Source organism: Parambassis ranga, chromosome 4, assembly GCF_900634625.1.
Source record: "Parambassis ranga chromosome 4, fParRan2.1, whole genome shotgun sequence".
Classification (NCBI taxonomy): Eukaryota; Metazoa; Chordata; class Actinopteri; family Ambassidae; genus Parambassis; species Parambassis ranga.
The window spans coordinates 13828585-13855630 of record NC_041025.1 but is presented as its reverse complement, the minus strand read 5'-3'; the positions used below and the strand labels follow the sequence as shown (position 1 = coordinate 13855630).

Below are 27046 nucleotides of genomic sequence, written 5' to 3'. Positions count from 1 at the left end.
GCGACACGTTCTTTCTTCTGTGGTTCCTGTGATTTAAACCACGTTGGCAAAAAGATGTCCACCAGCTGTTTGGGGTCCAACGGTGTCCTGTACGTGGGCCTGCTCTGTGCTGGTGTCTCTCTGCGAAACCATTCTTTCTTCTGTGGTTCCTGGTGATTTTAACCACGTTGGCAGAAAGATGTCCACCAGCTGTTTGGGGTCCAACGGTCTGTACGTGGGGCCTGCTCTTTGCTGGTGTCTCTGCGACACGTTTTCTTTCTTCTGTGGTTCCTGTGATTAAACCACGTTGGCAAAAAAGATGTCCCCAGCTGTTTGGGGTCCAACGGTCCTGTACGTGGGCCTGCTCTGTGCTGGTGTCTGCGAAACATTCTTTCTTCTGTGTTCCTGTGATTTAAACCACGTTGGCAAGAAAGATGTCCACCAGCTGTTTGGGGTCCAACGGTCTTACGTGGCCCTGCTCTGTGCTGGTGTCTCTGAGACAAGTCCATCGGTGGTCTGCACACTTTTTCGCTCGGCCTGGCAGACCTGGTAGTACCAGCTATTCCGGTAGTCCTCACGGTCATGGTAGTACCACATGTCTGCATTGATCCTTGCAAGAGGCTGGTCCATCTCACTGTCCTCCGAATGTGTGACCTTGCACCTGCTCTGTGCTGGGCGTCTTCTGCGACACGTTCTTTCTTCTGTGGTTCCTTTGATTTAAACCACGATGGCAGAAAGATGTCCACCAGCTGTTTTGGGTCCAACGGTCTGTACATGGGCCTGCTCTGTGCTGGTGTCTCTGCGACACATTCTTTCTTCTGTGGTTCCTGTGAATTTAAACCAGTTGGAAGAAAGATGTCTACCAGCTGTTTGGGGTCCAACGGTCTGTACGTGGGCCTGCTCTGTGCTGGCGTCTCTGCGACACGTACTTTCGTTCTGTGGTTCCTTTGATTTAAACCACGTTGGCAGAAAGATGTCCACCAGCTGTTTGGGGTCCAATGGTCTGTACGTGGGCCTGCTCTGTGCTGGTGTCCTCTGAGACAAGGCCATCGGTGGTACTGCACACTTGTTTCGCCTCGGCCTGGCAGACCTGGTAGTTACCAGCTATTCCGGTAGTCCTCACGGTCATGGTAGACCACATGTCTGCATGATCCTTGCAAGAGGCTGTCCAGTCTCACTGTCCCTCCGAATGTGTGACCTTGGCCCTGCTCTGTGCTGGTTGTCTCTGCGACATGTTCTTTCTTCTGTGGTTCCTGTGATTACAACCATGTGGCAGAAAGATGTCCACCACTGTTTGGGGTCCAATGTCTGTACGTGGGCCTGCTCTGTGCGTGGTGTTTCTGCGACACGTACTTTCTTCTGTGGTCCTGTGATTTTAACCACGTGGCAGAAAGATGTCCACCAGCTGTTTGGGGGTCCAACGGTCTTACGTGGGCCTGCTCTGTGCTGGTGTCTCTGTGACATGTTCTTTCTTCTGTGGTTCCGGTGATTCTAACCACGTTGGCAGAAAGATGTCTACCAGCTGTTCGGGGTCCAACGGACTGTACTTGGCCCTGCTCTGTGCTGGTGTCTCTGAGACAAGTCCATCGGTGGTCTGCACACTTGTTCGCCCTCAGCCTGGCGACTGGTAGTACCAGCTATTCCGGTAGTCCTCACGGTCATGGTAGTACCAGATGTCTGCATTGATCCTTGCAAAGAGGCTGTCCATCTCACTGTCCTCCGAATGTTGTGGACCGTGGCCCTGCTCTGTGTTTGGTGTCCTCTGCGACACGTCTCTTTCTTCTGTGGTTCCTGTGATTTTAACCACATTGGCAGAAAGATGTCCACCAGCTGTTCGGGGTCCAACGACTGTACTTGGCCATGCTCTTGGACAGCTGATTTTCTAAGAGGACATGTCCTCTGACAGTCGGTTTACCATACTGTCTTTTTCCTGGACAGTAAAGAAAGAAAAGAAAGAAAGAAAGAAAGAGGGTGAAAACCAGAACAAAAGAACAATTATTATTTTGATGCTTGCCAAAAACCCATAAGATTATAAGAAGCTCAGGCTGTGTGATGTGAATGTGGAAAAGTAGTATACAGCTGAAGGACGATCAATATGACAGATACAATGCTTAAAGTGTGATAAAGACTACAAACATGGCTGCTTTGTATGCTTCTTGTGTGTCAGCCTGTCATCGTGGGATCAGCCCTGCCTGCCTGCCTGTATCCATGACAACCTGAATGTTTAACTGTATCAGCTCTCTCTGTCCCCTCCTAATGCATTTCCAATGTAAAACACCCTCTAAAAAATCAGCCATTCAAATATCAACATGTTCATCTCACAGAGCACATTCCGGGTCAACAAGTTTTTCACATATTAAGCAGTTTTTTTTAAGCAGTGTCATTTTAACATGGGAGTCTATGAGAGAGCCCTTCAACAAGGGTCATCTGCCAAATGCATCTGCTCCTACAAATGTCAATGTATAATATATTTTACTTTTGGAGACCTTTGATAAAGTTTATGAACATGAGGTGAGAGAGAGAGAGAGACAGAGAGAGACAGAGAGACAGAGAGAGGGGGAGAGAGAGAGGGAGACAGAGAGAGACAGAGCTATAGTCGCACCTGTGACCGGGTCCCTTAGAAGAACTCAGCTGAGATGGTGTTAAGTTTCTGAAAAGTTTGGTTCTGTCTGAGCCCACATTTAGAATTTGAATTGTTTCCATTAGAAAAACTTGGCTGCGGAAAACGTGACCGGCAGGTTTTCAGTTTACCGGACAAGTGTTTTTTTTACCATAAATACTGCACAAGGCTCTTAACATGGTAAAATTACAAACACAAACAGAAACACATCGGGACGGGCTCATACCAGTTTAATACCGCGGTGTGCTGCCAGCATGGAATTTAAAAAAGTCTGTTCGCTATATGCGTTTTTAAACGGCCTCAATGAAACTATATTAACTGAAAAAGATGGCTTGTCAAGTTTCAGGCAGTTTATAATGCACTTCACCTGCCGTGCACGGCACAGTATTCACGTACAGTGGGGTAAAATGTGGAGGCCGTTTGACGGTGTCAGAATTTGGATACCGCCCAACCCTAGTGCAGACACACACACTCTTTCTCTCTCTTTGAATAAACGCCATGAAGTTGCACTTATCACTCACTACTGTTGGTACTCACCACGAATCTGACTGTATGAAGAAATGTGTAAAAGATGTTATCCTCCTCTGCAGCTGTTTCGTTCTTCCTCTCTGATCCGTCTCTTCTCGAGTTTAGTCCAGTAATCAGTTTGAGATTATTTTCCTTCGTTTACACGAACTCTCCAAAATCTCCTGCTGTCTCTCCTTGAAACTCTCCACCAACAGCTTTATTGCACAAAGGTGGACCTTTATATATCTTTGTATGCCTTTGATCTCTGAGTCATCAAAGGTACAGCCCTGCCTGCCTGTATCCATGGCAACCTGAATGTTTCTCAACTGCCCCTAACTGCAGCTCTCTCTGTCCCCCTCCTAATGCGTTTCCAATGTAAAAACACCCTCTAAACAACTGCTGCTTTTGTCCAAACCGAAGCACTCAGACAAAAAATAAAAAAATTTGTGCAAAACTCTACACACAAATAAAACAACCTTACACCAAATCAGCAAAACATTGCAGATCTCTTGCAAAAGCTAATACATCTTGCTTAACTCTTCAAACCTTTGTAAAAATGGTATTTTTGTACCACACAGTTAACACAAACCATCATATTACTAAGCACACAATGTGCCAACTACACACTGATGGTATTACAGTTTTTTCTGATTGCTTAAACACTAACAATGATTCTTATAGCACAATTTCTAAAACTATTAATAGTTATAGCAAAATCACTCACTGAGTTTACAAAACTAAAAGCAAAAAAACTGCTTTACACTCAGTTTGCACTTTTGTAACACACAATTTGCAAATGTATAAATATAATCCACTTCACAGCATCTTTTTGCTGAACTGTAACAACTCACTGCTTTACACACAACTTCCAAATGATCAACACACTCCTAGTAAAACTACACACATGTATGGCTAGTATTTACACTACTTCCTCTTCCTCTTCCTCCTGCTTCCTCATGTCCTCATCCTCCTCTAATTCTCACTCTTCTCAGTCTTCTTCTCCCTCCATTGTTCTCCACACTGAAGCTTACCTGTGTCTTATTTACAGAGCTCATGCTGATTGCAAAGTGAACTAATGATGTAAAACAGTTCTCACATGTGACAGTGTAGCCAGACAGTTGGCAACATAGTGTAAACACCAGCCATACATGTGTGTAGTTTTACTAGGAGTGTGTTGATCATTTGGAAGTTGTGTGTAAAGCAGTGAGTTGTGTTTACAGTTCAGCAAAAAGATGCTGTGAAGTGGATTATATTTATACAATTGCAAATTGTGTGTTACAAAAGTGCAAACTGAGTGTAAAGCAGTTTTTTTTGTTTTTAGTTTTGTAAACTCAGTGAGTGATTTTGCTATAACTATTAATAGTTTTAGAAATTGTGCTATAAGAATCATTGTTAGTGTTTAAGCATTCAGAAAAAACTGTATATGCAGCTAAGTACAGAGTATAAGTGTCACTATAATCCAATCAGAGTACAGTACGCAGTATGAGCACAATATATGATGCATGGATACAAATCTGGAGCTATAAGGTGCTAAGTTGTCATGGTGATAAGGCAGGTGATGGGGGTCTATGTAAGCTCCATCCTGGTCATTGTAGGCGTAGTTCGGCTCCCCCAGGTCATCGGTGGGGGCGTGGTCTCTGCCAGCCAGCAGATTGGTCCGTTTCAGAGCGCGGCCTTCTCCAAATGCACGGTACAGATACACCGCCATGACGAACAGCGCCACCTGCAGAGAGGCGGAAACACTCAGTGTGATGGAGCTAGAGTAACATAAGGCTACCATCCAGACTCACTGTACGAGACAGCCTCTAGTGTGTGTGTGTGTGTGTGTGTGTGTGTGTGTGTGTGTGTCAGTGTGTGTGTTAGTGTGTGTCTGTGTGTGTGTGTGTCTGTGTGTCAGTGTGTGTGTGTGTGTCTGTGTGTGTGTGTGTGTCAGTGTGTGTGTTAGTGTGTGTCTGGTTGTGTGTCTGTGTGTGTGTGTGTGTGTGTGTGTCTTTGTGTGTGTGTACATGTATCAGTGATGATCAGAAGGATTCTGCTGATTCATCCAGAGGAATCTTTCCTCGGACGTCCTGGATGAAAAAGGCCTCTGAGCTTATTGAAGGAAGTGAAGATGGACTCACCAGAAACACGGTGCTCCAGACCGCCGAGCAGAACTCCAGCCCCGGACCAGTGCTAGAAGATGGATGATGATAAATCATTACATGTCAACCCTTGAAAGTAACTAGTACTCTGAGTACTTTTTGGGGAGAGTATTCTGTACTTTTACTGAAGTACTTTTTAACATCAGAACCTGCACATGTGTGTTTTTTACAAAGATATCTGCACGCTCTGAATGTCCGAGCTCTGACAACAACACATGAACCTTCAACACTGACAGCACTTCACCCTCTGTACACAGACCTGCACATCAGCTCATTTTGCTTATTGGATTTCTTGGTTTATTCTTATTTGTGTTGATTCTTGCTCTGTTTTCTTTGATCTTAGTTATGTTGTGGACAAAGTCATGTGAAGGGAGCTGGCACAGTCAGAGGGTCAGTGCTCTGCGTGACCTCTGCTGTGCATTTGACAATGAACGTCTTGGATCTTGAATCTTGAATGGATCCACACTAGCAAAGGAGGTCGGTGCTGGATAAGCGCGGTCCGTCCGTCTTCTCTGCTGATAAAGAGGGAACTAGTGGCTGAGCAAGTTATGGGGCGGAGATCATTAGAACATTAGAAAACGCCGTATGGCGTATGACCAAGCGGCAACCTTCGGGGCTCAGACCTGAAGCCCGTGCGGAAGTGTCAAAACCTGTAGTCCACGCTGCAACCACTGGGGGCTGGCTCCAGCAGCGAGTCATTTCCCATAGACTCCCATGTTAAAATGGCCGACTTCACAGCAGAAAAAAACATGTTTACAGCCTGGTACCAAAACCACTCTGGTCTCAGATGATAGGTTCTCTTCTAGTGTCAGTTGTAGGGGGGGTGAATTTTTTTACAACTCACTGGTTTCAGTTGTTCCTATCTTCTGAATAGGCCTCTCCAGGTAAACAGGTTTGGATGTACGCTTTCCAGTTTCATTCAGAGTTCCATCTCCGACGAGCAACTTAAGCTTTCTTACTCGTCCATCCTTTCCAGGGTACACCTCAACCACCTTTCCTAGCCTCCATTGGTTTCTAGGTGTGGTATCATCCTTCAGAAGAACTATGTCATCAACTCTTGAGTTTCTGCGATCCTTTGTCCATTTCTGTCTGTTCTGGAGATTTAGAAGATATTCCTTCTTCCACCGTGACCAGAAGTTGTTCGCTAAGAGTTGGACACGACGCCACCTCTTGCGGAGGTAAAGATCTTCCTTGACAAACTTTCCTGGGGGTGAGGGAATAATAGCAGACTTCATGGTTAAAATGTGGTTTGGTGTTAAAGGCTCTACACCGGATGGATCATTCAGGTGTTCAGTTGTCAGAGGTCTGCTATTCACAATAGCCATGACTTCATATAGGAATGTTCGTAGCGAAGAGCAGTCCAGCTGTTTGGCGGAATGATCTAGAATGGATGTCAAGATGTTTCTTACAGTGCGAATTTGTCTTTCCCAAACTCCACCCATATGGCTTGAAGCTGGAACATTCATGATGAACTCACAACCCAGTTTTTTCATTTCCTCTTGATCCATCTCCTTCCATGCTGCTGCAAGTTCTCGTCTTGCACCTACAAAGTTTGTTCCTTGGTCACATCTTATCTGACGCACTGCTCCACGAATTGCGATGAAAGAACGCAGAGAGTTAATGAAGGCATCTGAGGTTAAGTCATCAATCACTTCAATATGTACTGCTCTGGAACACATGCAGGTGAGTAGCAGCCCGTAGCGCTTTAGCTCCTTTCGTCCTTCCTTGACACAAAATGGTCCAAAGCAGTCCATTCCACAATAGGTGAATGGTGGGGTCGTCTCCATTCGCTCTTCCGGAAGGTCTGCCATTCTTTGTTGTTCTGTAGACCTTCTGAACTTTCTACATTTTATGCACTTGTGAATATGAGATGAAACTGCAGAGCTGCATCCCAAGATCCATATTCCATTTGAACGGATCTCATTTATAGTCATTCCTCGACCCTGATGGTGTACTCTCTCATGATAGTGTTTAATCAGTAAGGTGGACACGTGACTGTCCTTTGGTAGAATGGCTGGGTGCCTTACATGTGAATGCAGAGCAGCATGACTTAACCTACCTCCCACCCTGATGATTCCCTGGTCATCCAGGAATGGATTTAGTTTGTGTAATCTGCCCTTTAGCTGTCCGTTCTTGATACGCTGGAGACACTGCATTTCTTGAGACAGTGCTGCTTCTTGAACCATTCTAATAATGGTCAGCTCTGCTTCTCTCCTTTCTTCTAAACTGGTCGCTTCACCGGATCTTGGCACAAGGCCTTTGATCTCCCTTGCATGGCGTTGGAGCTTGGCAATAGCTTTCACAAGTCTTGACCAATCAGAGAATTTCTGTAAGCGAACCAAGAGTGACCTGACTTCTCTTGCCTGAGTGTCATGCACCACAACCTTCTTAAGCTCTGGGTCACTACTTAAGATCTCTCCCACCTTGACATCTTCGATTGGTAGTTCTTTTTGCCACAGAAAGTTGGGACCGGTGAACCAGTTGGATGCTACAAGCTGCTCTGCTGTGACACCTCGTGAGGCATGGTCTGCTGGATTCTCACCTGATGTCACATACCACCATTGTGTTGATTCTGTGCTTTGTTTAATGCGCTCCACACGGTTCGCAACAAAAACATGAAACCTTCTGGCTTCATTACTGATGTATCCAAGCACGACCCTTGAGTCAGTCCAGAACATTTCTTGAGTGCATTCTACTTGCAATTCCTTCTTGAGCAAGTCGCTGGTGCGTACTGCCACCACTGCTGCTGACAGTTCAAGTCGGGGTATGGTTGTAACCTTAGTAGGGGTGACTCTAGACTTCCCCATGACTAAGGAGCAGAAGACTTCCTTTGATGTACTGACTGCTCTGAGATACGAGCACACTCCATAACCTGATGTACTAGGATCTGAGAAATGGTTAATCTCAAAGTGATGGACCTCAAAGCCTGGTGGAATGAAACATCTTTGAACCTTTACATTGGCTAGGTTTTTCAGATCTTGGAGCCAGAATTCCCACAAGGGTCGGAGATCATCAGGTAAAGTGTCATCCCAACTGAGCTTGTCACAACACATTTGTTGAAGGATCTGCTTTCCTACCAAGATGAAGGGAGCCACAAATCCAAGTGGATCATACACTGAAGCAACCGTTGACAAAACTCCCCTTCGGGTGAGTGGATTTTCTTTGACAACCACTCTGAACTGAAACTCATCAGAAGCTACGCACCATTGTACACCGAGAGCTCTTTCCACACGTGGTTCGCCCAATGCCATGCTCAAATCTTTGGTCGCGTCAGCGCATTCTTCCTTAGGAATTGTGGCTAAGACCCTTTTGCTGTTTGAGATGAACTTGTGTAGCCGGAGTTTGCCAGTGCTACAAAGCTCTCTTGCTTCCTTGACTAGCTGTATAGCCTGGTCATCAGATGCTAAACTGGTCAAGCCATCATCCACGTAAAAGTTCTTCTGGAAGAATTGGATGGTGTCTTCACTGAAATGTCCCTTTCCTGAGCAAGGTGCTTGAGCCCATAATTGGCACAGCCGGGTGAGGAGGCTGCGCCAAACAGGTGGACTTTCATCCGGTAGACTGAAGGTTGGGCTTCAAGATTTCCATTTTCCCACCACAAGAATCGCAGGTAATCTCTGTCCTCTGCCTTGACGTGGAACTGGTGAAACATGCGTTCTATGTCACACATGATTGCCACAGGGCCTCTGCGAAACCGGCAAAGTACTCCCACTAAGGTGTTGGTCATCTCGGGGCCTGTCAACAGATAATCATTTAAACATGTCCCTTTGAACCTTGCAGAGCAGTCAAATACGATGCGGATCTTCCCCGGCTTCTGGGGATGATAGATTCCATGGTGAGGAATGTACCATGCTAGTGTCTGAGTGATGTTTTCTTCTGGAACCTTTTCTGCGTCTCCACGAGCCATGGTCTCTTCCATAAAGGTCTTATAGTCATTGTAGTATTGCTGGTTTCTTTCCAGTTTTCTTTTCAAGCACTTGAGACGATGCATGGCACACACCTTGTTGTCCGGTAAGTTGGGTCTGTCCTTCTTAAACGGCAGAGGCATCTCGAGGTGACCGTCCTCATTGACTCTAATGCCTCTTTCCATCTTTGACAGGAATCTGAAATCTTCTTGAGATACGTTGGCATCTTCCAAGGCTCGTTCTACAAAGTCTGATTCCAGCACCTTAATGATTTCTGTGGGTGTGACTACTTCCTTGACCTGCGTTCTACAGACATAGTGCACTTCTCTTGTGAGGTTTGAAGAGACCTGAAGACTTGGTGTGACCTGTTTCACAATGATATGGTGACTTACTCCAATTGCATCACCACCATCCAGACATGGGTTGCCATGGCCAACTACACTCCAGCCCAAGTCTGTTTTCAGTGCAAAGGGCTCATTTTCTTTGCCAGGCACGACTTGTTTTGGGACGAGGGCTTGAGGACAGTTGTAGCCGATTAACAGTCCCACATCACAGCTTTGGTGAGGAGCTATCTCATCTGCAATGTGTTCAAGATGAGGCCATTTCCTTGCAGTATCTGGTGTGGGAATATGATCCCTGTTTGCAGGTATGAATGCTCTTGTGTAGGTGACTGGCAAGTGAATCCTTTTGTCTGAGTAGAAACCCCTAACCTGTAAACCTGTTAGCCTCTTACATGGCACCACTGTGTTCTTTGATGTCATTGTGGAGAGCTTTAAATGAACTGGTTCGTTTTCTGCATGTAGTGTCTTGGCTGTTTCTTCTAAGATAAAGGTTGTATCACTCTGTGTATCCAATAGGGCATACACAAGAACTTCGCAGTCAGGCTCGTTTAGGGCTGACACCCACACTGGAATGATTGCTGAAGTACGAGTGTCTCTGACATTCTGAATGACTCTGTTTGATGTTGCCTCGTGTAATGTTTTCAGCACCTTGTTCTGTGGACAATCCATCTTAGCTTCTCTTGACCTTGCGCCATCTCTGTCTCCATCAGACCGCCTTGACATCCTTCCATCCTTGTTGCGATCATCGTGGAGGCATGTTGGATGTCTCTTCTCACACGTATCACAGATCATTCTACTCTCACAGTCTCTTGAGCGATGGCCAGACTTCAGGCAGCCAAAGCATAACTTGTTCTCTTGGACGAACTTGACTCTCTCAGAAACTCTCTCATCCATAAATCTACGGCACTTCTGTAGATTGTGACCTGACACTTCACAGAAACCACAGACAATAACACCAGACCTTTCTTCTGAGTCTGTGACTAGAACTCTTGCTCCAGGCTCTCTGTTCTTGGTGACTCTGACCTTCTCACCTTCACTTGGTTTCAGAGCATGAAGAGATGTGATGGGGTTACAAGCAATTTTTGCTTCACGGTTAAGGAACTCCACAAAATGGCTGAAGGTTGGGAACTTGTGACTTTGTTCCTCCTCTTCTATAACCCTTCTGTTCCATCTCGAGATTAACCAGTCTGGAAGCTTGACAAGCAGTTTCTGATTCTCGTTGCAGTCGTTAAGCACCTCTAGCCCTTTAATCTGCGACATAGCAGCTTCGCAACTACGAAGGAAGTCAGCAAATTCTTGGAGTTCAACACTGTCTCTTGAGCTTATTTTGGCCCAAGCATTGAGTTTATCTCTAAATGCTTTGCAAATGAGAAATGGATTGCCATATCTTTCTTCTAAGATGGTCCACGCTGCATGGTAGGCTGACTCTGTGCCTAGTAAGAAATAGCTTTCAATGGCCTTCTTTGCTGGTCCAGCAATGTACTTTCGTAGATAATATATTCTTTCTTCGGCTGGTATGTTTTTCCTTTCGATGAGCGTTTGAAAGGAAACCTTCCAATCATTGAACCTCAGTGGGTCACCGTTAAATATCATAGGTTCAGGTACAGGAAGGCGACTTGCACCGATAACAAGAGCTACTGCGTTATCTTCTTGTCTTGGTTGTGTGCTGACTTGCACTGGGGGTTTTAAGTGCCGTGGACTTTCAGGCATGACCTCCTCCTTAACCTTCCAGGATGCACATTGATGGAGCATTGAGTCTATGTCTTCATCTGAGCATTCACTTTGCTCATACACCTTCTGTCGTGCCTTAGCAGCCTTTATCCGTTTGATTGTTTCCAAACGTTCCACTTGTCTGCGCTTAGCTTCTAGCATTCTTTTTCTCTCTGCATTTTCAGCCTCCTGTTTAACTCTTAACTGGGAAGCTTCAGCTTCAAGCTTTTCCAGTTCTTCAATATGTCGCTCTTGCTCAAGAAGCACTTCCAAGGCTGCTTCATTGGCAGCAACATCAGCAGCCGCATCTTGTCTGTTTGCAGACAAGTGGCTTGAACGTCTAGATGTGTTCCTTGAGCTGGTTTGTGAATGAGTGGACTTAGTAGACTGTGTGTGGTGAGATTTGATACTCATCCTCTCTGAAGCCACAGACTTCAATGCAGCTCCCATCTCCATTGCATGTTGCTCATCCTTTCTTTGACCTTCTACTCTTTCAATGTTGAGACGCTCCTTGGCTGAGTGAAGGATTTTTTCTGTCACTGCTCCACAGGTGTCTACCTTGCGACGTGTGTCATGATCTGGATTATCAATGCGTCTCAGTTCTTCATAGACAACATTCAGCTTTCTTGAGGCATTGTTTACTCTTGTGATGTGTTCATGGATCTCTTCATCTGAGCAGTTATCACTCAGGGCTCCTCTGGCATCCTTAATGATAGTTTTCCACTTCTCATAACTCAGGTTGAAACGGTGCATAATTTTCTTTACCTGCTCATCTTGTAGCATTTGGCCCTTGTCTGTTAACTTGCGGGCTCTTTGGCTTCCTTGTGGTCCTTGAGAAGATGCACATTTATCCTCACCTGAGCCTTTGGATGCCTGAGGCAGCATATCATCGTCATTCTCCTGTGCTTCCTTGAAACCTTCTCTGCCATCGTCTGACAGGAACTCAAACACTGACATTTTACTTACTCCTGACTTTAGCTGTGTAGATAATTTACTGAGATCAGAAAAGCCAAATTGGAAGAACTGAATTAATTTGGCCAATAATGTGTATGGTTGTTAGACTAGTATTGCAAAAGAAAAACAGTTTAGCTTATTTGTAACAATTTTTCAGCCTATATTTAACTAGTCTAAATTGGACCGTTATATGAGGATTACACAACAAATCACACTCTAATTAGGAGACTTACACATGTTTCAACACTACTTAATGCTCTGTATCTTGCTTGCTCTTAATGTTTTAACCCCTTTCCCTTTATGGCATAACAGCAATTAACACAATATAATAACTGAATCAGAATTCAACTTCAACTTAAATGAACTTCAGGTAGAAGGGGCACACTATTCATTAGATGAATGTAGTTATATGTCTTTTATCCAATGTAAACAGTCTCTGAGTTGCTGCTACCTTCCTCTTCTTCACCTTAATCTTGCTGTGTCAATGTTTGTCCTAGACGCTGCAAGTAGACATCTGTTGATGCTGTAGATCGCCGCTCCTTGGCACAGTTATTCCTCGTGACAGCAACGGAGCAGACGAGTTCTCACTGTAGCACCCTCCGGTAGTATAATCACAGAGTCCGAGATCATATTTGAATACAAGGTTTATTCCATAAAGAAGACCCGTGAGAACTGAGAACAGGACAAAAATAAAGGAAATAAGTAAAAAATAAAATAAAAACTGCTGCACAATGCATGAATGTCCCCACATTGTTAGCAAAGGTAGGACTCAAACACACACACACACCTCAACAGCATTACACTGTGGGCCGTTAGCTCGTGAAACTCTAACGCACAACATATATTGCACAATCATACTCATAACACGATGTCACCTCAGTTTAGCATTCAATACATTAGACCACACATACCTCGTAGGCTGCATAAACACTACGGAGGGGGGCTAATCCTGGACTCTTCTTTCTTCTTGTTTAGAAATTAAACCTTAACTTTTAGCTGGTTGGGGGAGCTCACAGTGGCAAAACAAAGTTATGTGGAAATATATGGTCAAACCTGGTCAAAATATATGTTTGTTTGCACATATGGTAAAAGTGTATGGTTGCTCATAGATCGAGACCTCTGACTGAGGCCATAAAGTATTCTGATGTTTAATGGTTAGTCTAGAAATTCGAACTGCAAACCCCTTAGTTGACCCCAAAGATGAAAACACAAGCTTGCCAAAGAGACAAGATATACTCAAGGTCGTGTAGCAGGAGGACCTGTGAGAATACATACCTTTTATACCTTTTATGCCTTTCTATGTAAATGTAACCACACCTTGTTGTAAGATTAATAAAACGAGCCTAATGCATGGGACGGACAGAATGCAAATGGTCAGCTGCTGGAGCAGATCGAGGGGTCTGTATTGAGCTGTGCATTCTCCCTTTATAAAGGCGAAACTGAAACTGATCAGTACTGGTTTTCATTCAATGTTCTGTGCATCGGGGATGGAGTCTGGGAATCCGGGGTGACCAGATCAGGTCACAACAATTTGGGGGCTCGTCCGGGATCAAAGGCAAAAATCATCCTCAGATCCGTCAATTGAACACAGGGGCCGATTACGAACAGACAGAGGACACGTGCCATGGCAACAATAAGGTAAGCAGACCATTTATATCTGCATTGACTACTCTAAAATGTAACGTGTCCCGAGTCTTAGTAGTAATCTGTCTGTAAAAGTAAAAAGAACATTGACTGAATGAATTTAATAACTGTAAGTGAATGAATTATGACTACAGTGAATTAACAATAACCGTAAGTGAATGAATTATGACTACGGTGAATGAGTAATGACTACAGCTGTTTAAGAGATAAGTAAATGATGCCTGCAGAGGATTAAGAGAATTTAAGAGAAAAAGGGGTAGCAGAAAATCCTGAGTGTGGCGACTCCACCGGTGCTCTGACAAGAGGCCGGAAAAGCTGGGTTTGAGGCCCGGGGCTTGAGGAACCCTAAATCACTACAGAAAAGAGAGAGAGAAAAAGAACAAGACCAGGCAAAAACACATGGTATGAATGTTGGACTGACTGGAAACTGAAACAATGACCGCACTAGTTAAGCGGGAGTTGTAGTAAGTCTACAGGCTTCCAAATTACAGATATATAAGATTCTGGTGTCACGGACAGAGGCTAGTCTCGAATCCATTGGACTGAGTACCAGGGACACAGCGTGCCATATTTCTCAGTCGGCCAGAATCTAGAAAAGAAAGGAACACTGAGACTCATAACTGTGAGTCGTCTGAGATAAAGACGACAAGACCAGAGAGTAGAGAATAAATAATGAAATAACTGTGAGCCGTTCTTACACTGGACGGCAAGACCAGAGAATAAGTCCTGTGAGTTCATGAAGCACCCCTAAAGAGAAACAAAGAGAAGTGAAGATACAGTACTGACACACACACAGAGCGCGCAGTATAAATGGGTAAAGCATGAGTGTGGAATGTGTATGAATGCCAGAGACGAGGTGAACTGAAGCAGCAGCACTGCTGGAAACCATAATTGGTGTAAACGTAAAGCAGTGGCCTGTTGAAGTAGGTTCACTCACGAACTGGATTAGTGTTTTTGTTGTGCACATACTTTTGTATATATTTCTGATGTGAACATAGTTTTGTGAACTTTTCTAACAACATAGTTTTGTTAATTCTTCTGAGCACAGTTTTGCAAATAACACAAACTTATTAAGCTTTAGTTTTTAATTTTCACGTAACCACATGACTGAGACTTTGATGACTGACGACATGGACGGAGATTTTAACAGAGACACTGTTGACGATGGGTGGGGTCCAAACAGCCCACTAAAAACAGTAGAAGCTCAACTGATTATTTTAGAGAAAGCGCTGCATCAGGCTTTTGACTCTAAAACCGCATCAGAAGAGATGACTCAGATGAGGGAGGCAGTCATTAATTTGTTGGGAGAAATAGGCCGTGGCATGAAAGATAGAGGTTGTTTACAGAAGGAGTTTTGGAGAAAGGAGGGTGAAGCGAAGGCAGAGAGGGAGAAGGCCAGGAAGAGTGCAGAGCAGTGTGGTTGGTCTAAGAAAGGGAGATTTAAGAGGGAGCAGGAAAAAGCAGAGGAAAAGAGAGCTCAGTGGGCGCGATGGGCTTTGATAGGTCAGGGTGTAACTCACCTCATGACTGAGAAGCCCAAAACACAGGATGCCAAAGCAGAAAAACATAAGGATCCCCCACCGTATACACCACCCCCTCCTACTGCACCACCATCCTCTCATTCATCTGCTGGATTATATCCAGTTTTACAAATAACTCAAGGCACACTGGCCATAACAGACATGCCTGATTCCCCTGAGGCGTGGTCTGATGACAGCTCTCACACGTCCCAAGTGAGTAGTGTGTCTGCTTTACCCTCGGGAGTCAGCACCCGTGAAGGGCCTCCAGAGGCCCCTGACCTCTCACCTTTACAGCTGCGAAAGGAGAGAGAACCGAGCTGCGACAGAGCACTATGTGTTGCAGCTGAAGCCCCGCTGTCACACAGAATACAGACACCAGACATTGTGAACACAAAGCAGGGAGAAATAGACAAGGTGCAACAGTTGCAGGAAGAATTAAAGGAGTTGCGGGCTGCTATAGCTCAGGACTTAACACCACACACATATGCACACGCTAACCCCCAATTTGGAGACGCTACACTTCAGGTGGGAGGCGTGTGGAAAGACGGATCACAGGAAGGGAGGACAGCTGGAGTTCAGATGCAGGTCGAGGGTGTTTGGTCCGCGGAGCAGGGAGACATGTTTGATTTATTACAGAGACAGGCCAAGGCTACTGAGGAGTGGTTGAAAACACATGAAGCTGAACACTTAGCACACAGAAGCAGAACACACCGCATGACAACTAGATCTCAAGGACATGATAATACACAGACACTCAACCATCAGTTACCACTGATTCAAACTGAACACCAGATCAAATATCGTCCATTCCCACTAGGTGATGTACAGGCACTAGTGGATAAATTACCTCCAGTGGCCGAAGGTGGAGCAATGTGGCTGAGTCAACTTGACAACTTGTCTGACAGCAGGCCACAGACTCGCTCTAGGTGATTTTCGGGCCGTTATTTCTAGGTGTCTTACAGCTTCAGAAGTGAGGGACATAGAGGAGGACGCCGCCACTACTAGACAGAGAGATGACACACCTTTCACTCAGGTCAGCACTGAAATAGGCAGAGCACTAAGAAATAAATATCCTCTGCCTGCTGGAGCTGCCGTTCCCACTTTGAAATGGGACCCCAAACAGAGTCCAAGAGAATATCTTAATCAAAGCAAAGACACATGGATCAAACACACCGGGTGCCACCCTGGTAACCCAGGCATTCAGAGGGTGTGGTACAGGACCGCCGTCCTAAACGGGGTTCCTGAGACCGTAAAAACTGCCATGGATAATAACCCAGACATGGCAGGGTGTGATTCCAGTGTGTGGGAGAGACATCTAGTGCATCATTTGGCTCGTGCCCAAGAGGCAGCACAAGCTGACAGTAAGGATGTCCAGGATTTGCAAACACAATTATTGAAAATGCAATTGACTGAGGCCAGACAGAAGGCCAATGACAAAAAGAAAGATAAAAATAATAAAGTCATGGTTGTCACTGAAAGCTCTGACGCACCTCCTGGCACACCTTGGGTGCCTCCACCACCTTATTCTCCTGATTATCAGCAGCCTACGGGGTCCTACAGGGGGTACGGATCAGGGAGGGGCAGATGGAGAGGCAGGCGCGGAAGGGGTGGAACACTTAGGGGACAGCCGAGGGGAGACCCAGGTCGTGACCGCTGCTATTACTGTGAGGAGTTGGGACACTGGGCCAAAGACTGTCCACACAGACAGGGACCATATGCCCGAGGACGTGCAGCGTCTGGTCCACGGAGGGCTTCCTCCCGCCCCCCAGGACCTCCATTCACTGGACAGTTTCCTGTTTCCGGCTGGGAACAGTGGGATTGTGACTTCTCACAACAATGACACGCCCCACAGAGCAGCTCAGATTACATCGTTACGGCAGATCCGATGTTATCTATGCAAGTAGAGGATGAGACACTGCCTTTTCTGGTGGATACTGGCGCCACCTGTTCTACATTGTTTCACTCATCTTCTATGGAACTGTCCAGCAACTCTATCACTGTGATGGGCTTCTCTGGGGATAAACAGACTCTGCCTATAACCACTCCCATGACTGCTCAGCTGGGACATCAGACTGTTTCACACTGTTTTGTACACTCACCTCTTCTGCCTCTGAATATACTGGGGAGAGACTTGCTGATTAAGTTTGGAGCATCTATTTTGTGCGGCCCAGACGGGCTGACAGTGACACTGCCTGACGGCACCATGTTCCACTGTAATGTTGCAGACACAGGCGGACAATATCTGATGAGACCTGTGACTGACCCATGTGCTGACATCTACTGGGGCATGTTACATCCTGAAACTCCCCAGAACCCAGGAATCCTTTCTGCCTACCTGCAGTGGAAGCCCTGGATAGCCCAGGTCGAACCATATGTTTCTCCCCCTGACCCCCCTCATGTGACTCTGTTTTATGACAGGCAGCAAACTGATTGGTACCATGAGAAGTTTGCGCACTCCCTAGAGGGACAGGACTGGTCTATTACAGTCCGAGACATTTTTGTGGCACCTGAGGGCGTGGCAGCCGGTGTGGACCTCACTCCAGAACAAATGTCTTGGTACATGATGAGTGACGAAGGGCATCCCCACGTCTCATTAGCTGTACATCCAAACCACCAGGCCAAAGAACTAGGTGGCATGGTTAAACGTGCCATGGGGCAATCAGACTGGCAACCCACACCTTTACCTCAAATCATGTATTCTCCATCTGCTAAAGCATACAAAATAACTGTTTCAACTATGAACACTGTCACTCTGGCACATGAACTGCTTGCTAGACATCATGGTAGAGAGAAAACTGATCATCCTCTGGCACAGGCTGTGATTGACAGCTTGCCACCACATTTATGGGCAGACGGACCCACTGATGTGGGTCTGGTGGACTGTGAACCTGTGACGTTTCAGATTAACACACCAGGCCCTTTATGGATACCACAGTATCCCCACAAGCCAGCAGCCGGAGCTGGCATTGCAGATACTATTCATGGACTCTTTGAAAATGGCGTGCTGGAACTCTCTCACTCAGATTGGAACACTCCCATCCTACCTGTAGAAAAGAAAGGGACAGGTAAATATTGCATGGCACATGATCTGAGGGACATTAACGCTGCACTGTCAACCCCCATGGTACCAGTTCCGAATCCATACTTGGCATTGGCCCAACTGGATCCTTCGCAGAGCTGGTTCACCTGCATAGATTTAGCTAATGCTTTCTTTTGTCTCCCTCTGGCACCTGAATGCAGAGACATTTTCTCATTCACATATCAGGGAACGCAGTATCGCTACACCAGGCTACCTCAAGGTTTTGCGCTCTCCCCCGGTATTTTTAATCAGGTTTTGAAACAGATACTCAGTCACTGCACCCTCCCAGAAAACACTACACTCATTCAGTACGTTGATGACCTTCTTATCGCAGCTCCAACGGCAGCAATCTGCCTGGATGCCACGCAGGCTGTTTTGCAACATCTGGCCACAGCTGGTTTTAAGGTCAGCAAATCTAAACTCCAATTAGTCAGGAAACAAGTTGCTTTCTTAGGACGCATTGTTTCACAAAAGGGAGTCAGCATATCGCCTTCACACAAATCTACCATTTTGCATCATCCGCGTCCTGACAAAGTGAAGGACATGCTCTCATTTCTCGGTCTGACTGGCTACAGTAGAAACTTTGTTGCTAACTACACTGGCCTCACACAACCTCTCAGAGACCTTGTCAAAGAACATGGCATGCGTAATGTGTCAGCTCGCCTAAATTGGACGCAGGCAGCTGAACAAGCATTCATTGCTCTTAAACAATCTTTGGCCACTGCAGCAGAACTAGCCACCCCTGACTACACTTTACCTTTCTATTTGGATGTCTCTGGAACGGATGCCTGCATCAATGGCATCCTGTTCCAGAGAAAAGGGGGAGAGAGAGTAATACTGATGTACATCAGTGTCCCCCTGGACAACATGGAGAAAAGACACCCTCAGTGCACACAACACGCAGCAGGAATAGCTAAGCTAATTCAAAAAACCGCACACATGGTCATGGGACACCAGCTGTATGTACTGACAACACATAGTGTAGTGGCATACGTGAACTCAGAGACATTCACACTCACCTCATTGAGACAGAGGAGGTTGAGCAAGATTTTAGAAGCACCAAACATCACCTTCACACATGAGGGCATCAACATGGCAGACCAGATAGGAACAGGAGAGCCACACACATGCACAGAGAGGGTGATTAGGGAAGAAAAGGTCAGAGTCGATTTACAAGCCACACCTCTTTCAGAGGCCAGAAATCTGTTCACAGATGGGTGCTGTTTTAGACATGACACAGAAGGACTCAGAGCAGCATACGTAGTTGTTGAAGACACAGGGGAAGAAATGAGAACACTGAAAGCAGAAAGATTAGAGGGACAGCAGTCAGCGCAGAGAGCCGAGGTGAGGGCAGTGATTGAGGCACTAAAGATAGGTCAAGGACAGGACATCAATGTTTTTACTGACTCAGCATATGCGGCAGGAGCAGTGCATGTGGAATTAGGGCAATGGCTGAGAGCAGGTTTTCTCACTGCAACTAACAAACCTATACGGCATGAGGCTGAAATGAGAGAGCTTGCTGAAGCTCTGTTGTTGCCTAGCAAAGTGGCTGTGATTAAGTGCAAAGGTCATGGAGCAGGAACTGACAGGGTCACAAGAGGAAACAATGCAGCAGATCAGGCAGCAAAACAGGCAGCAGGCTATGTTGAGCGAATGATTTTTATGTGTTCAGAAACAGACTTGCCTCCCCCTGTTGATTGGACTGATTTGATGCAATTGCAACACAAAGCTTCTCCACAGGAAAAAACACTGTGGAAAGCTAGAGGGGCGACTGACACAGGAGGAGTATGGAGAGGGCCTGACGGACGCCCCATACTGCCACCTGGACTGAGACAGACTGCCATGGAGGAAGCGCATGGGGTAGGCCATGTGAGGGTGGCACAGATGATGAAAAATCTTGAGCACTGGTGGCACCCCTACATGAAAGACATGGCTCAGTATTTGATCAGAACATGTGACCAATGTCGTAAATACAACCCCAGACCGACTATCAAACCAGAAATTGGAAAATATCCTCTAGAGACCAAGACAGGTAGAGAAATAATCATTGACTACACTGACATGGTTGACTCTGTGAGAGGATACAGATACATTTTGATGTGTGTTGATGCATACTCAGGATGGCCAGAAGCCTGTCCTGCAAAAAGAGAGGACAGTAAAACAGTCATTAAGTTTCTGATTAACACCTACATTCCCAGACATGGTTTTCCTGAGAAAATCAGATCTGACAATGGCACACACTTCAAAAATAAAGACCTCCAGCAGGTGGAGGCAATGCTGGGACTTAAACATGCCTTTGGTACAGTTTACAGTCTCAAGGCAAAGTTGAGAGAATGAATCAATCCATCAAACACAAATTGGCCAAAATCTGTGCACAGACAAACATGAATTGGCTGGATGCATTACCTTTAGCCCTAATGTCTATCAGAAGTTCAGTAAATCACTCTACAGGACTGACACATGACACATGAATTGCAGACAGGAAGAGCTTTTCCAGGACCACATTCTAAACTTCCTTTGATGCAACATGATGATCAGATGTTAACTTCTAAAGCTTATTTCCACGAACTGCAGGGTTTGGTGACCAACTTTTCCAAGCAGGTACAGGACCGACATCCAGCAGCTGCCAGCGGGGCTCCGCCTGAGGCTGACTGGGTGCTTCTGAGGGTCATCAAACGGAAGTGGTCGGAACCAAGGTGGACCGGTCCCTACCAAGTGACGGAACGCACCTCTCACGCGGTTCGGCTGAGAGGAAAGGGGGACACCTGGTATCACTGGAGCCAGTGCGCAGGCGCAGAGGAGCCTCAACGCTCTCTACAGGACGTCCAAACTGATCTGAGGGCACAGAAGTCTGAATCGGCTGATTCAGACACAGATCCTGTCACAAAAGGGGCAGAATAATCCCCCAACAGAGATCAAGGGTCCTGGGTAGTCTACCCCAGTGATCTGAAGAAAGAAGATCATCCTGCGGGACGAGAGAAGCAGACGACCTGACGGGGGCTGGATGGACGAGGCAGACGGACAGAGACCCACCCGTGGACGGCTGAATGACACACTTTTGAACATTTTCCTTGTAGGCTGGTGCATTGTCCTACTAGTGTTTACATGGGCAGTGGTTAAGACATTTCTACGTCAATGATCTGACATTTTATGATGTGTTGTTTCCTGATTACACCACAGAATCTGTCTACACACCTGGCTGTCAACGTGTGCCTTTAAAAAAAAAAAAAAAAAATTTTTCTGCCTGACTCTGACATTCTAGCACATACACACACTCACACACGGACAGACTACCAGTTTAATTTCCATTTAGTTTTTTTTTCTATTACAGGGGGCGGGAACGGTGAAAGACCGACCGTCTTTAAATACCCCCACCAGCTGTCACTCACTTTTCAGCATGCATTACCCTCCCTCTCCTCGGTTCGTTGTGGGTTTGCTTTTTCTGACTGTGATCATAGTGTCTCTTATCTTTTGGCTGCACTGTGACTTGCCAGGACAACGCTGCAACGGCACCTATTAACTGTGTAGTGAATACAACGTTTTGCTGCGTTTTATGTACTCACATGATATGTTTTTTAATACACTACATTCTTCACAGAGTTTTTCTTTTTTGCACCTTCATTTATGGTTTTGACACGCATACACACACACCAGGTGTTTGGACATTTACTCACAGTGTTGTTACATATAGATGTCACTTTTACCCATAGTTTTGTTTGATTACACACAGTGTTTTCCTATTTGCTGATGTGACCGTTTATTGTTTCTTTTTCCTTATATTTCTGAGTGTTGGACTCTTAGTAGAGTCCAAAAGGGGGAATTGTGGAAATATATGGTCAAACCTGGTCAAAATATATGTTTGTTTGCACATATGGTAAAAGTGTATGGTTGCTCATAGATCGAGACCTCTGACTGAGGCCATAAAGTATTCTGATGTTTAATGGTTAGTATAGAAATTCGAACTGCAAACCCCTTAGTTGACCCCAAAGATGAAAACACAAGCTTGCCAAAGAGACAAGATATACTCAAGGTCGTGTAGCAGGAGGACCTGTGAGAATACACACACACACTCACATCAAAGATGTGAGTGGAGAACTTCAATGTCTTTTAGTTTCGTATACGCCCTCCACCTTGTGATTATTGAATATGCATGTTTCACTGAAAAACATTACCTTTTATGCCTTTCTATGTAAATGTAACCACACCTTGTTGTAAGATTAATAAAACGAGCCTAATGCATGGGACGGACAGAATGCAAATGGTCAGCTGCTGGAGCAGATCGAGGGGTCTGTATTGAGCTGTGCATTCTCCCTTTATAAAGGCGAAACTGAAACTGATCAGTACTGGTTTTCATTCAATGTTCTGTGCATCGGGGACGGAGTCTGGGAATCCGGGGTGACCAGATCAGGTCACAACAGTTACAAAAGGTTATTACAAAAAACAGTTACAAAAAAGATGTGTATGTCTGTGAATATTCCACACATGCCGACTCTTTGAGGCCTTTCTTTCTTTTTTCTCTCTCTCTCTGGCGCGATTGCAGGTGAGGTGCGCGTGTAATTAGAAACATTATGGAACACTAGGCCAGCACATTAGTTCCGCTTACATGACAATTAATAATACACAGAACAACTAACTATAACAACAATAAATCACAAAACTAACTGACAGGCAGTTACACAGTTGATGTATCACAACGTGAGTTTCCTGCTTCCACGATCGCCCGCCCCCCTAAACCCCGCTCGTGCCCCCCCCCCCTTTTTGTCCATATTTGGAGTTTTGGCGGACGTGACGCTGCCAACATGGCGGCGGTCATCAACGTCCTGGAGCCTCCCACCGAGCCTCAGAACGGCTCTTCAGAAACAAAAGGGTGACGTCACAAAGCTCTGTCCATAGTTTTTACTGTCAATGTGTATGACGTAAAAAACAACGTTTTAAGTGCTGGCGAAATGTGACATGAATGGCTTGCGATACTAATTCAACAAGTTCCGTGACGTCTCCACCTCCCTCTGTTCCTCCACAGGCTCCGAACCGTTTCCGCCGTGCGTTTGATTTCTTCTTCGTCTTCTGCACAAACGTAGTGTAGTAACATGTAGCGCCCCCTTTTGGTGTGGAGTTTGAGTTGCAGTATTTGATCTGGGGTTAGAGCTTCAGTATATTTAAATAAGCATATTAAACAATGAATAAATGGCAATATATATATATTGGAAGTATATCATAAATAAATAATACAGTCATAGTCAAACGTGTGTTTAAGATGATAACTTCACTTTGTGAATAACAATAACTTGGCAGCTGTTTGTGCACCTTTGTAAGCGCCTCCCATTAACACACTCATTGACACTGCAGCTATTAAAAGCCGTACACAAGCATGATGCAGCCTGCACATTCAAATGGTTGTTACAGTGTTTCCAGAAAGAAATCTATGACACTGTACTGTAAGTATAACACTTTGTATTTTTTTACAAACACATATTTTAACATCTCACTTTGTACAAATGAAGATGTGTTCTTGAATGGTTTGGTTCTGTAAATTTGAAAGTGAGTAACAAAAAGATCAGGTCAAGTAAACAAGGTCAAGTCAAGTTTATTTATAAAGCACATTTAAAAAACAACAAAGTGCTGCAGACAGGAGTCAGTCATGTATGAATAACATCAAAGTAAAATAATCAAAGTACAGGAAACAAGATAAAACCAGCATAAAAGTGGTAAAAGCCAAGGTGAACAATGTGAACTAACAGTATGGCTATAAACTGACATGACAGACCCACAATGACCAGAACAGAACATGAGTGGGGACTGTAGCTGCAAACATAGACCCTGATATGAAAGAGTGGAACTGAAAGAATGAAGCAAACACATGGAGAGTGGAGCGGCTCACAGTGAATGAAGAAGTATTCCAGAGCAGGAGAACAGTGCTGGGATATCACAGCCACATCAACACAACTAAAGCACGATTCTGTCAGAAAACAGGGTCAATTCAGAGACTTAGGTCTACTTCAGTGTCTTCTGCCTGTCTTCTTCTTCTTTTTCTTCTTTCCTCCTTTCTGTCTGTTGCCTGTCTCCTTTCCACAACTATCCCTACTCTTCGGGTTGCCCAGGCTGTGTTGGTCAGCCTCTACACTCTCGTTGTTGTCCTGGCTGTCCTGGTGGTCTACACTCTCGTTGTTGTCCTGGCTGTCCTGGTGGTCTACACTCTCCTTGTTGTCCTGGCTGTCCTGGTGGCCTACACTCTCGTTGTTGTCCTGGCTGTCCTGGTGATCTACACTCTCCTTGTAGTCCCGGTCAGCCTGGTGGTCTACACTCTCCCGGCCGTCCTGGTGGTCAATACTCTCCTTGTAGTCCCGGTCAGCCTGGTGGTCTACACTCTCCCGGCCGTCCTGGTGGTCAATACTCTCCTTGTAGTCCCGGCCGCCCTGGTAGTCTACACTTTCCTTGTAGTCCCGGCCGCCCTGGTGGTCTACAATCTCCTTGTAGTCCCGGCTGCCCTTGTAGCCCCAGCTGCCCTTGTAGTCACGGGTGCCCTGGTGGTCCCGGCTGCCCTGGTAGTCCCGGCTGTCCTGGTAGTCCCGGTTGCCCTTGTAGTGCCGGTTGCCCTTGTAGTCCTGGCTGTCCTGGTAATCCCGGCTGCCTTGGTAGTCCCGGCTGTCCTGGTAATCCCGGCTGCCCTGGTAATCCCGGCTGCCCTGGTAATCCCGGCTGCCTTGGTAGTCCCGGCTGCCTTGGTAGTCCCGGCTGCCTTGGTAGTCCTGGCTGCCCTGGTAATTCCGGTTGCCCTTGTAGTGCCAGTTGCCCTTGTAGTCCCGGCTGTCCTGATAATCCCGGCTGCCCTGGTAATCCCGGCTGCCTTGGTAGTCCCGGCTGCCTTGGTAGTCCTGGCTGCCCTGGTAATTCCGGTTGCCCTTGTAGTCCCGGTTGCCCTTGTAGTCCCGGCTTCCCTGGTAGTCCTGGCTGCCCTGGTAGTCCCGGCTGTCCCGGCTGCCCTGGTAGTCCCGGCTGCCCTTGTAGTCCCAGCTGCCCTGGTAGTCCCGGCTGTCCTGGTAGTCCCAGCTGCCCTGGTAGTCCTGGCTGTCCTGGTGTGTTGAACTTTCTCGCTCAGCCTGGTGGAACTGGTAGTACCAGCTTTTCCGGTACTTCTCATCGTCATGGTAGTACCAGATGTCTGAATGGATCCTTGCAAAGAGGCTGTCCATCTCACTGTCCTCCGAATGTGTGACCTTGGCCTTGCTCTTTTCTGGTGTCTCTGCGACACATTCTTCCTTCGGTGGTTCCTGTGATTCCTCCTTGGCCTTGCTCTTTTCTGGTGTCTCTGCGACACATTCTCTCTTCGGTGGTTCCTGTGAATCTTTCCATGCTGGCTCAGAGATGTTTACCTGCTGTTTGCGGTCCAGCGGTCTGAACTTGGCCTTGCTCTTGGACAGTTGGTTGCAGGGATCCTTGCTCTCAGCAATCAGGTCGCTGTCACATTGCTTGAGCTCCTCTGGTTCTTTTGCCTCCTGCTCACGTTTCAGCTGATCTTCAAAGGAGGACCTGTCCTCTGACAGTTGGTTTATCTCACTGTCTTTTTCCTGGATGGTCCAGTTGGCCTTCTGTAGGTCACTCCTCAGAGTGCAGACCTCGTTGGCCAGCTCCTCACACTTGGAAGAACACTGGGTAAGTTCTTCCGCAGCCTTTCTGAGGTTTTCGTTTTCTTTTGTGAGCTGTTCACACTTTACCCCTAACTCTAGAGTCTCCTTTTGCTGCTGCGTCAGAGACTGGTGTAAACTTTTCTGTGTTTGCTCAAACTCCAGCTCCTTTTTCTCCAACTGTCCGACCTTGGCCTTGCTCTTGGCCAGTTGGTTGCAGACATCAATGTGTTCAACAGACAGGTCAGTGATTAAATTCACCTGACGAACCACCTCTGAATGAAAATCGCTTTTACGTTTCTCGACCACATCAAGGTCTATCTGAATGCTTTCTCTTGCTTCCTGCTCTTGTTTCAGCCGATCTTGTAAGGAGGACCTGTCCTCTGACAGTTGGTTTATCTCACTGTCTTTTTCCTGGATGGTCTTGTTGGCCTTCTGTAGGTCACTCCTCAGAGTGCAGACCTCGTTGGCCAGCTCCTCACACTTGGAAGAACACTGGGTAAGTTCTTCGGCAGCCTTTCTGAGGTTTTCGTTTTCTTTTGTGAGCTGTTCACACTTTACCCCTAACTCTAGAGTCTCCTTTTGCTGCTGCGTCAGAGGCTGGTGTAAACTTTTCTGTGTTTGCTCAGATTCCCCAATAAACTGCTTCAACGTTTGTCCTTTCTTCTCGCGCTTGTCTCGTTCTTGGCACTCTTTCTTGTCACGCTTCTCTCGTTCTTGGCGCTCTTTCTTGTCACGCTTGTCTCGTTCTTGGCGCTCTTTCTTGTCACGCTTCTCTCGTTCTTGGCGCTCTTTCTTGTCACGCTTCTCTTGTTCTTGGCGCTCTTTCTTGTCACGCTTGTCTTGTTCTTGGTGCTCTTTCTGGTCACGCTTCTCTCGTTCTTGGCGCTCTTTCTTCTGGCGCTTGTCTTGTTCTTGGCACTCTTTCTTCTCAGGCTTCTCTTCGTGTTTTCTGTCTGAAGGCTTCGGTTTGGACAAAAACAGCAGTTTCCATCCATCCATCTTCTGTTAACCCTCTTGTCCT

The 27046-nt window shown here is 46.1% G+C and overlaps 1 protein-coding gene across 1 annotated transcript; it reads right to left on the bottom strand.

The window, feature by feature from the left end:
• Positions 1-24910: 24910 nt before the first annotated feature.
• LOC114434610 (collagen alpha-2(VIII) chain-like) lies at positions 24911-25544 on the bottom strand. Its single transcript, XM_028403931.1, has 3 exons — positions 25532-25544; positions 25299-25434; positions 24911-25028 (listed from the first exon to the last, which is right to left on the bottom strand). The coding sequence occupies exons 1-3, from the start codon at positions 25542-25544 to the stop codon at positions 24911-24913; spliced, it is 267 nt and encodes an 88-aa protein (XP_028259732.1).
• Between the last annotated feature and the right edge of the window lie 1502 nt (positions 25545-27046).